This window comes from Polypterus senegalus, chromosome 13 (assembly GCF_016835505.1).
Source record: "Polypterus senegalus isolate Bchr_013 chromosome 13, ASM1683550v1, whole genome shotgun sequence".
Classification (NCBI taxonomy): Eukaryota; Metazoa; Chordata; class Cladistia; order Polypteriformes; family Polypteridae; genus Polypterus; species Polypterus senegalus.
Window position 1 is genome coordinate 1,613,297 of NC_053166.1, and position 14,056 is coordinate 1,627,352.

Consider the following 14,056-nt stretch of genomic DNA (forward strand, 5'->3'; position numbering starts at 1 on the left):
ACCTGCTTTGTTCAAGCGGACAGGGAATCGGAAAAAGAAGGGCACGTCAGTAGGGTACACTTTTCTGCTTACAGTACGTTTTATCATCAGTTAAATCTTGTGGAAAAACAATCAGTAAGTGATACAAATCGACATTACATTTAATAAAGGAGGAGGACAGGAAAGATCTACAAAAGAGTGTCAGACAGACAGACAGAATGGAAGATCGGAGTTTAGCTCTGTACAACACAAACATGGAGGGCACCGTAGGAGCGGAAAGAGAAAGAAAGAAAAATAAAGGAAAGACTGCAGAGGAGGTTCGCCCGCTGGAAAGTCTCTGCTGCTGTCTGCAGGTGGAAGAGGGTGCCAACCGCTCTAATGACATACCCACCGTTGGTTTCTTCAGAATTCTATGCCCGTAGACACTTAGCACCAATTCAAAAGCTGAAGGCCGTAGTGCATTTGAGGGGTTGGCACAGATGGGTCACAAATCGGAGCTAGACAGACCGACAGAGAGAGAGTTGGACAAAGTGACACAGATGGCATCCCCTGCTGATGCCTAACGGAAAGACTCCCATCAATTGGAGTGGAGAGAAATGTCATGGCACAGAGAGCCGGGCACACGATCCAGTGGCACTCTGCTTGGCACAGATGGGGCCCGGAAGGGTCTTTGGGCTGCGGCCATGGCACTTCAGTCTTGCGGTGGTCACAGGCCATGGCACTGTGGAAACAAATTTTGGAAGGTGAGGCACACCGCGTCAAGGGTGCTGCCTTCTTGGCCTCATCGGTTTTTATGTTTTTCTTTTTCAAACGCGCTTCCCCAACCCAAACGAAATCCGTTTTGATTTGTGCAAAGAAGTGGAGTGTCGGCCCGTAGCTGCCACGGAGTTTAGTCCGTCCTGGACTCGGAGTGCTGGGGGTCCTCAGCGGAGGCGGGTAGCTCGGGCATCACTCCTCAGAAATAGAGAGCCGGCTCGCTGTGGAAGTCTGATAAGGAGTCTACGTCTGCAGGGGTCAGCTAGAAGGGGAGAGAGAGAGAGAGCAGCACAGGGTCAGGGGGGCAAAACGATGCCCGGGAGGGTCCCGGCCCTCACAAACGTGAACGCGAGCCACTTACCATCTCCTCCGTGTTTAGACCGCCGTGTGCCGATTGGCCGACTCCCGCAGACCCGTTCTTGTCCAGCCGCTGCTCCTGCCAAGTGCTGAAGTTCATGGAGTGCTTGGGCATGTAAGTGGACAGATCTGTGGGGGGATTGAAACGTCAGGTCAAGGGTGGGGGGCTCAAACATACCTTTACTTCACCGGGACACAACCTTAGCTTTGTTATGGACATCACCATTTTACGCAAGGGACGCTCATCCAGGTTGCTATGGCAATGGGAGCCAGAGGTCACATTTAGCGGCGTCCCTTAAAGTGGCTCCTCGGTACGTTGGCTTTCTGACTGGCACTGCTGCTTCTTGTGCAAAGGTTTCTCGACTCCGATTTTTGGTTTTGCGTTTAAACGTTTACGAGGCTCTCTTTCCTTTATTCCTTTTGGCAGAGTGGCGATTCCGAGGCTGGGGATCTGCACTGGCAATCGGAAGGTTGCCAGTTTGAATCCCGAAAACGCCACCCCGTTGGGCCCCTGATCAAGGCCTTTAACCTGCTGTTGCTCCATCCCAGGTATGACGTTAATCGGCATCCAGCCTGCTGGGAAAAACCTGGGGGCAGAGTTGGCACTCCAGCCACCATAAAAAAATAAAAAAACTCCTGAGCTGGTGTGGTGCTGAGGTGTCACCCGCTGCATGGCTGCACGCGGGTCCTAATCTGGGATCCTGTCTTGGTTCGTCATGCGGTGGGTATCGGCGCTGGCCTGCTCCTAACCTCCTTTCCTTTACTCCACGAAGTGCACTCGTTAAAATCAAGATGCCAGGCTGAGCTGGCAGACGAGCAGGGCAACCGAGACACCCGAGCGCCACGCCAGAGCCGCACCAGGCTAAAGACGGAGTGTTTTGGATCGAGCGCTCGTGAAATTCTCAGTCGATTAGAATTAAAACCTCTGAGGAAGGTTCAGAGCATTGCTGAGGGCACATCTGATGTTGTTTAATTCATCTTTGTGCAGCGGCTGGCGCTGGCAGTCGGCGTCCTCGTAAGTGCCGCTCCTCCCAGGCACACGCAGCACGCCGTCCAAGGAGTGTTTGGTTCTACGCGATCGCTTTGGTCTCTGGCCGGATGTCGGTGCCATTTTAGAAGTTCTTTGCTCTTCTCTACTCGTAGACGCGCAGGACGTCGAGGTCAAATCAACGGCGCTGACTTTCCTTCTAGCAAAGAGAGTCGAACGAAAACGTCACGGTGAGTTTTGTCACCATTTACAGCCGAGTAGCGTTAGAGGACGGCCAGATGTGACACGTCATTCGTTCTTGTCGTTTAGAGGACCCCTGAATTTTGACAAAAATCGACATCCGCCCTGAAAGAGTTAACATAACAAGGCGATTTAGCGCAGCTGCCACATTCACAGTAGTGGGCAGACGTGAGCTGCAGTGCCCACCACACCGAGATCAGCGCCGATGGTCCGGTCGGAGTGTCCTTAGAAGAAGAGAGAACACAAAACGGTCAATTCCAACCTGTCGAGCTGTAGATGGCAGGAAACGTTCAAGGGGAGTTCTGGGATCAGACGGCCAAAATCCAGGAGATGCCCCCTAAGTTTAGCTGTCGGCCCACAGTGCATTCGGCCAAATAACGTTGTGCGGCCCCCACTCCCACCGACCCTACCAGAACTTGGACTCCTGCCTTAACCTCCTCAGCGCTGCGTTTGCCCCCAGAAAAGCGGGGGAATGACGTAATTCTGTGTGACAGAAACAAGTAAACAGCAATACGTCACCATGGATACAGCAGGACAGGCCTGTCTGGTGCCCACTGCTCTGCTGATGCAGGTTTGGCACACGTCCTTGGTGTGACATGTTTTGAGACTGTCCCCAACGCACAGCCAGATGTCACAATCGGGACAGCAGTCAGCCGTTTCTTTACGCGACTGAAGCGCCCCCTAGTGTTTATTACAGCCTACCACAGCACCAGGCTAGTGACGCCATATTTCTCCTGACATGAACATCGACAGTTGCTGCGTTGTGAACAGTTCGCGAGGGGCCAATCAGCGTCTCTCCTTGAACTCGATCGCACTTTTTTCCCTCCTTTGACACCCAGCTACTGTTACACCGCGCTGAGGCTTCACTGGGCTCATCATGCCAGTTCGGTGTCATATCGTGAGCCGGTTTCACTTTCCGTGTCAACGTCTGATCACAAACTCGCATCGTCGTCACAGTTCCTCGATTCGAATCACAGTCCAGTTTCAGTTCATTGTAAGACTGCGTGTGCGGCTTCCGTGCGCCATTGTGTTTGGTTAGAAGCTCCGCCCCACTCGTGAATATTAATACGCTGCTTCACATAGAGCATGCTGCAACAAATCAGGAATATTTCTTTCATCCGCTAGATGGCAGCAGCCGAGCGTTACTCAGGCTTAGGAATGTAAAGCAGATGGTTAACCGGCACGCCAGTCGGACTCGGGGGGTTTGCGGTAGAATTTTGTGGGGGGAGACCCCCGGCCGAGTCCTGCACTGGGGGTTTCATGCGGAGGACCATCGTTAAGCAAATTGGGGGCTTTGTGGCAGTTTGTTGGTTTATTTTTTTTCTGGTCATTGAGAAATGACAAGCGAGCTATGCTGTATTTTTAAACGTTAGAGGGGTAAGAATTCTGTTTTTCTTCAATTTTTTATTTTTTTTTATTTTTATTTATTCTTATTATTATTATGCACTAGAAGCCACACTCAGTACCTGTCAAAGATGGGCGATAGCCGATATTTTTGATGTTTCCATCTCTTGCCCTACAGCCATCGTGAGGGCCTTTCCTCGGTACTGGTGGGCTCCTCCGACTCCGCCTCCTTGAAAGCGACTCTCTAATAGGCCCAAGAATCACACAAGGCTTGTCCCCAAGTGGCCTTTAACAGGTCCAGTTTCTTGATGGCCCCCCAAACCCCCAACCCAGCCTTGACTCCCCGCAAAAACAATACAAGGGGGGAGGGGGAAACACTCTTGTAGACAAGAGAGAGACCCCCTTGAAGGGTGCAAAAAAAAGGGGATAAACACCCAAAACCGGACCCCCAGTCCTCGTCGTCGCAGAGCTTGATGGCCAATTGGCGACGGCCACCTCAGAAACACAACAGCAGAAGCGTCTTTGTTCCTGCACCGCACTCCTCGCCACGGGCCGACGCAGACCACCATGACAACTGCCAAGACAAAATGGCAGAACAGATGACCCCCCACTCCCTAACTCTACAACGGTCACTCACGTTCAAAAACAAAGTAGAAAAGACTTGACATCAATGAAACGTCTGTCACCAGCTCACAGGCAGAGGCCTGGAGACCCCCCGTGTCACAGCCAAATCAGAGCTGGGCCGGCCCACCTACACTCGTACTCTCAGTCTCGTTAGAGCATCAGGGCCAAACTGACCAATCAGAGTGCTCCGACGGGCAGGACATGCAGACCACCCGTGTTTTTATTAAACAGGTGGTTGGCACACACGTGGGTCACGCTAAAGCCGTGTTTGGTCTGCCCGGCTTGTCGCCCCTAATGGGTGGGGGGGGCTCTTTGGCGACCAGTTATGGACAACAGCAAAAGGCTCCTCAAGTAAAAGTCAGACACTACTTGTGTCACACAATCCACACAACGTCTCAAAATACCGTAAGGTCAACCACCTCGGGGAGACGCGGTCAGAGGACAATAGTGGGCCGCACATCAGCTCCAAAAAAAAAATGGAAGACCACTCCCGGTCAACCCCTGAACTGGCTCTCTGGGAAAAGCCCACGATGAGGATGATGGGCATTTGGGCAATGGTGACATGCCTGGTGACAACCTTCATGCCACATTCCAAGTCACTCATTTTGTCCAAACCAACTTGGTTGAACGTGAACTGGCACTGTGAACGCTGCTCTGTCTGACTTGACGACACACACGGGTATCACGGGACGTATGGCGTGCTTGAGCAGAGAATGCGGGTGAAGGTGGGGCACATCTAATAAACTGGACATGTGACATCCCGTGGCGGTGGGCACACCTCAAACAGCCAGCTCAGCATGTGTGCCATAAACACGGTATCTCAGTGAATCAGCTTTGGGTCATTGAGGGTCTTGTCCCTCGTTTATGATGTCATAGGCTAACGTTAACGTGATTGGCCCACCAGTCCTACCCCTTCAGCCAATCAGCGGGCTGTGATGAAGGAGACCTGCCAATTCCGCACACCCAGTCTGCCACCAGACGTCTCCGCTCAAAGCGCTGATATGGCATTTGCTCAAATTAAGCAGCGGCACTTTTAATAAAACGGAACAGGACCACCACAGCCTGGGGTGGGTGGTAACGGACAGGTGGGCAGTAGCGTGTGTGGCACTAACAGCAAGTCCCTAACGCTCTTGAAAATCCGCCTGGGGCAATTTCTAGTGTCATTCAGCTGGCAGAGACCCCCGACCTCCAGGAGTGACCCCCAAAGTCGGCAGTAACCTTTGATTGAGGCTCACCTGCTGAATTCCGCACGGGTGAAGGCGAGTTGGCGAAAGTGGGCCGTGGGATGAGGACGCGACTGGGCCTCTCCTCCTCTTCGCCCCCGGTGTCGTCCTCCTCCTCCTCCTCCTCGTCCATCAGGGAGCTCTCCGAGGGGTACTCAAAGGTGGTCTGCAGGCTCGAGTCGTTGAAGGAGATCTTGAGCTGCGGACACAGAGCAGAACACAAAGTCACAAAGTGGGCACGAGAAACGGGCAGGCCATCTGCTTTGATATAGCGCCTTTCACTCCAGGCCCCTGGACAAGGCAGGCCGCGTCCTGACATCACACGTCGATGTCCGCAGGGCGCAGCGCCCGAGAATACAAGACATGCAGTTGGCGTCAGCGGGGCGGGGAGGGCAGGGTGGGACCACACGCCCAGTGGAGGAATGTTCTATGATGACAATTAGAGTGACACGAGAGGGCAGGGACACACGGCGAGACGTTAGCAAGAGCGGCACGGAGCAGCAGTACGGGCAGCAGTACGGGCACTGCGCCATCTTCACATTCAGAATATCTGAATACGAGGACCTCCAGAGTCATAAATAAAGGGACGATGTCTGGTCAGCTGGCATGTGGAGAGCGAAATGTGACCTGGCCAGCGTCGAAGACCCCCCTTTCCTAATCCTTTGGTGCTCGGCCCCTTGGCCATATTCTGATGCCACCTTGGAGCTTCTCGCTCCTCTGTGCTCGTCGTTTCTGGAGTGGCTGCAGGATTTCCCAGTGGCACATTTCTGCTCCTTCCAGAAGTTTCCAGTCAGACGGAGATCAGGACTCCTTGCTGCTCACTCCATTGTCTCTTAGGGGCTCCGCAGCCCCCCAACCCAATCTTCAGCCCACAACAAGTAGCACATTCAGCTGATCCTCCAATTCACTTCATGTTCAAAGCCTCCATTACCCGAGGTCACATTACGGACCCTCCAGAATGGCCATTGAGAGCAAAATGGGGCTCTTTGGCAATGAAGACCACCCGCCAGATGAAGCTTGGAATCTAAAAGAGCAGCCAGCCTGCAGTTACAAATGCTGGAGGGCTGCCGATAACAGCGGGGGCTTGAGGAGCAGAATGTGCCACCCACTGTCAAACAAAGATCAAGGGGTCTTCCAGCAGGACAAGACCCCAAAACACACATTGAGGAGCACCAAGAAAAAAAAAATTGGGGGCCTGATCTCAGTTTGACTAAAAGAAAAAAAAAAAGAGCAGAAAAGAAAAACTGCAAACAGTCAACAGCGGGGGGACGGCGAGTGAAGGGGGCTTTTCTCGCTGGCCTGGTCACATCTTCCTTTTGTTGAGTGACTTTGGACATCCCGATGATCCAAACCTGGCGACTTCTGAAGATGCTGGACATGGCAAAGAGACAACAGAAGTAGGCCTGTGAATGTCCCCAAGCTGTGTATGCGTCACAAGACCACCACCACGTCTACCGCTGTACTCACGTGGGCAGGCGCCAATAACCGAATGCCCACGAGGATCACACAGAATTCATCACAGAGTGCAGCAGGGTGGCACAGTGCTGCTGCTTCAGTAGTCACCATCTGGGGTTCAAACTGTCACCTGGTCTTTGTCAGGGTGGCATCTTCACCAAGTGCTTGTGTAGCACCCATGTGGCCATCCCCAGTATTGGGCTGGCACTCCCTGCGCCACCTGTGGTGACTTTTAATAACTGGATAAAAAAAGAGGGTTCACATAATGGATGGGTGGACTTTTATCCAAAGTGAGAGAACCCCACAAGCATGGCATGGACAACGGCGCTGTGAAAAGGTATTTGCCCCCCACCTAACAGGCACCACTTTTTATTTTTGTTGTAATAAATGGCTTCAGAACTTCAGGTCATTACAATCCACCTTAATAAAGGATAAGCGTCTCTGTGTCTGTCTGGGTGCCGGCCGGTTGCTATGTCTGGCATTCCAACAGATGGCGCATCACAAACATTGGGAGTAATAAAATGGATTACTTTAAATGTTTGAGATGGCTGTCTCTGCTCTTACAAATGCCATACCAAATGGCACATAACACACATCTGCATTGCACTGATCATTCCAGCAAATGGTGCATCAAACGTTTATAGTGAGGCATTTTATTACTACAGATATTTGTGATGCGCCATTAGTTGGAATGATCAGTGCAATGCATTTTAAGACCACATGCATTACAAAATACTTTCCAACAGATGGCGCACTACTCGAACCACCAGTCCATGTGTTGTTCCCGCCTTGTGCCACACGATTGCTGGGGTGGGCTCCAGCTGCCCCGTGCCCCTACCCTGGATAAGCAGGTTAAGAAAACGGACGGACAGACGGATGGGAGCCGAAGGAAGCACAGAATGCTGGGTAGAAACCGCACCTTCGCATATTAATGCTGTAAAGTTGCCGGTGTGAAAAGGTAATTGCCCCCTTAGTGAAATCTTCAAACAGCGGACTCCACTGACTGGACGCAGGCAGCCGTCATGTGCAGACCCCTCATGACAAGAGTGACGTTGTCCGGGCGGGGGGTGGGGGTTGGGGGCATTGAAACCTCTCAGTCCAGAAAGGACAAAGGAGACCAAGACCCTCCTGAGGCTCATAAGTATCTCATCAGTAACAGCTTGGAGTCTCCAAGGGGAAGGCCATCATGCCAAAGGGACCCCCAAGGTACAGCGACGACTCATTCGAGATCCCAGGAGAACATCCAAAGAACTGCAGACCTCCGTAGGCTCACCTCACCTCAGCTCTGCGTTCAGGACCCCGTGGTAAGAAATGGGAGTCACGGGAGGGGCGCAGGGTGCAAAAGTCGGCTCATCCATGAGGGCCAGCAATGCAAAGAAACCCCCGGATGATCCCTCAGGAAATAATGAAGGGGGTGGGAATCAAAAAGAGGAGGACTTCATGGATGACACGGAGCCCACCACCCTACAGTAAGACATGGAGGGGGTTGCTGGGGTGGCGGTGCTCAAGAAGGAGCCATGAACGGCATGTGACCGGGGGGACTGGGTGGGGTGGCCATGTTGGAGTGAAAGATGGAGGGCAGAAGATGGAAAGTGGTGGTCTGGGGGGCTGCGTCACATCTACCACACGAGTTATGGAGAACTTTCATCAAGTCCACCAAACCCACTCGCTGGTATGAAATATGCGAAATCCAGGGGACTCGGGGGTCCAACACTCTCACAGCATGGTGGCTTTAGGGGGCCCTTACTGTCACACTGTCCCCTGAAACTCGCCCTCAGATGTGCCGATTGCTGCTCAGTGAGGAGAACTTCGTGACCTTCAAGCTTCTGTCTGCCTTCCAGAACCCGGCCATGTGCCGCTGCTGTATAGCGCCTTGCAAATCTGTCACCGCTCTCGTGCAGGCGAGGACCTCCCCTCGACATCTCCGTCTCCCCTGAGGCCATGTCACGTGACTCAATGTGTTTAGTTGTGGCCGTTGGCGGTGGGCAGCCGTGCCGCCCCTCGCCACTCCTCAGTCACACCAGTCTGTGACTCGCCCCTCACACAGGTCTGTCCGCTTCTGATGTTGGTCATCGGCTCTGTGCGTGTGACAGCTGATAACCAATGAGAGCAGTGACGAGGAATAAGGAACACGGGTGGGCTTTGGGACCCCCAAACCAAGGAGAAGCTCACCTGGTTGCCGTCTTGTGTTTTACGCACCACAGTGGGAGATAAAAGGCTCTAAGATTGAAGCTGACTGGTTAATCACAGCACCCCAGTAGGCTACTGGCAAGTGTGACTGTGCTGGAAAATTGTCACCCAGTCGTGTCACTTGACGTGCCCAGCCATTTTGAGTCGTGTGTCTCGACACAGTCCAGTGACAAGATCAGTCGAGTCTGACATACATTTGGGGACACGGAGTCACAGGGTGACAAACCACAGAACACGTGTGACATCCTAATGCCAGCTAAACCCGCCTGCAGAGATGGCGCAAGTCTTGAACCCGCGTCTGTACAGAGAAGCCTCACCTTATACAAAGTCAGCATCCCGGAATCTCTCTGGATGTCACTTGGAGAAGACACGGTGGTGACAGAAGTGACAGTGGGGGTCTGCTGCAGGGGATTAATGATAATAAACTGGAGGTCCTCCTGAATGTCATCACTTCTTTCCTAAACGGACGGCGAGCAGCCAAGGACTTGACCCAATGGCCCACCGACGGCTGGGCACAGGGACGTGCGTGAGGGGGGGCGCAACACGATGATGCCCACACAGTCTCAGTTGGGATGCAAGGAGAGCCCACCCGGGCAGCACAGAGTGCAAGACAGGACACTCAGTGTCACCATTTGGGGGCGTTTGTCACAGTGAGTGGCCCACTAGATGACAATTTAAACCCGGGATGTTGGGCCAGAGAGGTGGCAGACAAGCACAGCAGCTTTACAGGAACAACCACCACCTGCCTGAAGGGCAAGCGTGTGGGCAGTGAGGGGCGAGTGCCAGCGCCAGCGCCAACCATGTGTGTACACAGACACACAGACTCACACGCACACTCACACTGTAATCCATCTCCCCCTCAGCAGACGCAGCGCCAGGGCCAGCAGTGCCGCCCCGGGTGTCTCAGTTACCTGTCCGGCTCAGGTGTGCGGATATTAATAACCACGACAAGCACGGGCAGCTTCCTGCTGGGAAGGCCCACCTGTGCCAAGGGGAGGGGGGGCGCCCTCTGGCAGGCAAGCGACAGGACGCACCCCAGGGTGCAGTTTCACACTTCCGTGTTTACCCGCGCAGGCAGGGTGCCATTTGATTTTCGCTGAAGTGGCAAAGTCCACACAACACGCCCAGCGATCCTCGTCTCGGGGGACATCACAGCAGTGGCACGCAGGGCAGTCACTCTGGTCAGTCACCTCCTCGGCGGTGTCACAGAGGGTGGCGGCCACGTTCAGCCCTTCGGTTCCCACGCCCATGCTGTGCGTATACAGCGTCACAGGGAGGGTGGTGGTGGCATCTGCCCTGCCCTGTCATGAATGGGCACATGGGCACCTGAGAGAAGGGACCAGGGATTAGTGGCAGCTTAGCACACTCTGTGGCACGCAGAGCCTCGCGACCTCCCTCGCCAATCGAGCTTCACACAAACAGGTCCCAATGTGGGCACATGCCAGCGACCCTTGACCCGCACGGCTGGCAGACTTTGCCTGAGCGGCACACTCAGGAGATTAAACATTACACACGGCCATTAAGTGGCAGCTGACCGTGGGGGCGGGGCATATGTCACATTTAAAAAAGCCCCCCTGACGTGCGGGAGGCATCACTGGCAGCCTGGTGCCGCTCAGACAGCATGACGAAGTGCTAACACGCCGCGCCATTGTTCACTAAGTAGTCGGCTTTGTGAGGGGCCTGCCGCCTGTCAACACGTCCAAACAGCCAGGGGGCAGCGGTGGGACACACGAGAAGTAATTAAGAGGCAGGCCAGCACAGCGCCACCCGGCTCTCAGCTCGGAATGCCAGCACCTCAGCCCAAAACAAAAGGAACAGAAGTCCCCAGGGCCCCCCTGCCAGCTCTTACCATCCCTGCCATACCCCCCCAGAGAGGTCAGCTCACTTACCTTCTTGCGCAAGGTGCCCGATTTGGAGAGGCACGACCGGCCCAAGCTCTGGTACCCTCCAATCACCTGGATCTCCTCTGCCGCCGGGTACCGTTTTTTCAGCATGGCCCCCAGGGTGGCATAGGGGGCTTCACCCGTCCCGAGAGGCGTCTCCGAGGCTGCTGGCTCCTGCACGGCCTCGGAGGCAGCAGGCTTGCGCTTGGGCACCACAGTGAACGTGTTGCCAGTCTTTTGGAGGTACCCCTTGTCGGGCACCGATGTCGATTCCTGTGAGGTGGGCTCAGCATCCTCGGTGGCTTCCACGATGTCATCGATGTTGGTGACGGGCAGATCCTCCGTACCCAACGAGCTGCCATGCTTTTCCCCATTGTCCACAACAGGGCTCACTACAGCAGAGCCCTCATCCTTCTCCCATGTGGGCACCCGACGGGGCACAGAAGTGTCACTCTCCCATTCTGGTTTCCCCGGTTCTTGCGGGACAGGCGGAGGGGCATCGTGGGGCACATCGGGCACCGGCGGCTCCTCTTCTCGTCTCGGGTCCCACGCACCCCCATCCCACATCTGCGCTTTTCTCAGCAGGGACCTCACAGGGGAGGGCGGCCCGTCCACCTCGGGGTCATCACGGGGGGCTACTTGACGGGCCCGGTTAGGAATGACGGTGAAGGAATTCCTGGAGTGGATGCGGATGTTGGCAATGGCTTTGGCCTGGAGGTCCCCCTCTGGAATGGAAGAAAGGTCTGGCTTTGGCGCTCGGCGGATTTCAAAGGAACTGCTGCCGCTGCCATTGGCCGACGGAAGTGTGCTGGCACTCGGTGGCATCATCTCGGGACTCTGAGGAGGCGAGATGGCACTGGGCTCCAGGGGGCTAACCTCTGGTATCCTCAGCTGGGGTCTCGAAGCCACTGACTGGGTCCCCCTTGCGGAAGCACTTGGGGATGATGGCACCGGACTAAGACATTCCGGTGGCTCTTCGGAGTCTTCCAAACCCGGCGGGTGAGGGCACGTTCCATTGGCCAAGGGGACCATCTTTCGCTCTCCTCTCTCCTTGGGGTGAACCGTCACAGTCCTGGACGTGCCAGCCGGCTCAAAGCGTTTTCGGAAGGAAGACACAGACAGGCAGGCCTCACCCATCAAGTGCTCCGGGCTGGATGGCAGGGAGGTCTGTGGGGACGTAGGGGCAGACAGACTGGCAGGCAGCTCCACGTCCGTCCTTGTGGACAAGTCCAAGCTTCTGGAAGACGGCTTGTGGTTGTCTTGGACCTGCTGGAAGACGGGGACGGACTTGCTCCTGTCGGACCAGTGGCGGGTAGGAGAGCTAGGCAGTTGGCTCGGTGCACCTGTGGCCGGGAGAGGGTGGGGTCGTTTTGGCAATGGACAGATCAGCCGGGTCTTCGGCCGGGGGGCACTGCTGTCCGCGAGAAGGTCCTCCGTGCTGTGGGACTTTTGATGGAGCTTCCCGTAATTGCTGTCAAACTTCTGCAGAAGGCGACTCACCTGGCCGGGAAGGAGGCCCAGCTCGCTGTCGGGCTCCACCAGGCTCAGGTTCTCCTCGCTCCTGCTCAGCGCCGTGTCGTAAATGACCACCTCCCGGGCCCGGATCTCCGTCACAGGGCTGCCCCGGCGCTCCAGCAGGTCGTTGATGGAGTTGTACCTGCCCACCGTGCCGTTCGGCCGGGCCAGACCCTTCGGGCGGTCCTGGAAGAAGCTCGGGTCCGACTCGATGATGATAATGTTCTCCGCCCGGATGGTCTTGATGCCCGGCACGTTACCGTACGCCTCCAGGATGTGCTGGATGCGCCTGGGGGGCGCGTCGCGCTCCTGCCGCTTCTTCCTCTCCTTCTCCAGCCTGATGAACGGGTTGTCCTCGATGGACCCGAGGCTCTCCTGCAGGACCAGCTTCTCGCCCTCGGCCGGCTCCGCGTCTGGAGGCGGGTGGTCCGTCCCGGGCTGCGGCGGTGTCGGCGAGTCGCAGGTGTCGCCGGTAGACAAGGCCCCGCTCGGCCCCGCACCGCCGCTCTTCGCCCGCCTCCGCTCTAAGATCTCTCGCTTCCAGGCCGGCATCCTCGCCCCGGAGCCCGTGCTGGCCTGCGACTGCTCCCGAGACAGGAGCCGGGCCTCGCTGGCTGACATGGCTGGCGGCTGTCCGTCTCTCTCAGGTACGGCTCCGAGCTCTGCTCGATCCGCTCCGCCTTCAGCTACGTCTAATTGTAACCGAGAGCGAAGCGGCAGCTGCGACAGAGGCGCTGCGATGGAGCATCAGCGGGTCAGGCCACGCCCCCTGCACCTGACACACTCACCGAAGGCCGGCAGCGCCACCGCTGGCCACGCCCCCATCCTTGGCCGCATCACGGCATTGACCCCGCCCCCTTTGCCGGCTTTGCGTGCGTCTGACGCTAGAAGCCTGGCGAGGCCGACTTCATTTGCATTTCTGGACACGCCCTGTCGCTTGCTGCACGCTCAGCGATAAGGCCGGCGGACTGCAGAGCGGACATCAAAGAGCAGGAGCGGGGCTGTCGCGTCCCGGCCGCCTTCTTTGTTTGGCTGCGGAGAAGAAGCAGGCGCCTGGAGCAGAAACCAAAAGAAAAAGGGAAGCGTTCTGTAACTGCGTGGCATGGCCGCGTTCAGGGCTAAGAGGGAGAACGAGGGACATTGGAGAGGTCAAAGTCCATCTGGATTAGTGCTTGACATTCGACACTGCTTAGAGGTGGGCTTCCTGGCATTTCTGTGGGTCTCTCGAGGCTCTAAATAAGCGGATTCTGACAACAACGGAATAAACGAGCGCTCGAATCCGTGACGCTAACATCTGAGGTACAATTGGTGACATTGCTTTTGTTTTTTTAATTGCAGCACAGGCAGGTGAAGTGACCTGCTCAGGGTCACACAGGGGCAGTAGTGGGTGGGCTTTGTGTGCCCTCCCCTCATCTCGAAGGTTTACTTACCAATACTCCTGGTCGCTCTCATCTCCCAAAGATGGCGGTTTCATTTAAATTAGAAACTCAAGACTGACATAG

General features: G+C 55.6%; 1 protein-coding gene across 1 annotated transcript; it reads right to left on the minus strand.

The window, feature by feature from the left end:
- Positions 1 to 119: 119 nt before the first annotated feature.
- On the minus strand, positions 120 to 13,323 carry tprn (taperin). Its single transcript, XM_039775290.1, has 4 exons — positions 11,046 to 13,323; positions 5,524 to 5,710; positions 1,097 to 1,221; positions 120 to 997 (listed from the first exon to the last, which is right to left on the minus strand). Exons 1-4 carry the CDS (start codon positions 13,173 to 13,175, stop codon positions 935 to 937), a joined length of 2,505 nt encoding a protein of 834 aa, XP_039631224.1. The 5' UTR covers positions 13,176 to 13,323; the 3' UTR covers positions 120 to 934.
- Positions 13,324 to 14,056: the final 733 nt, after the last annotated feature.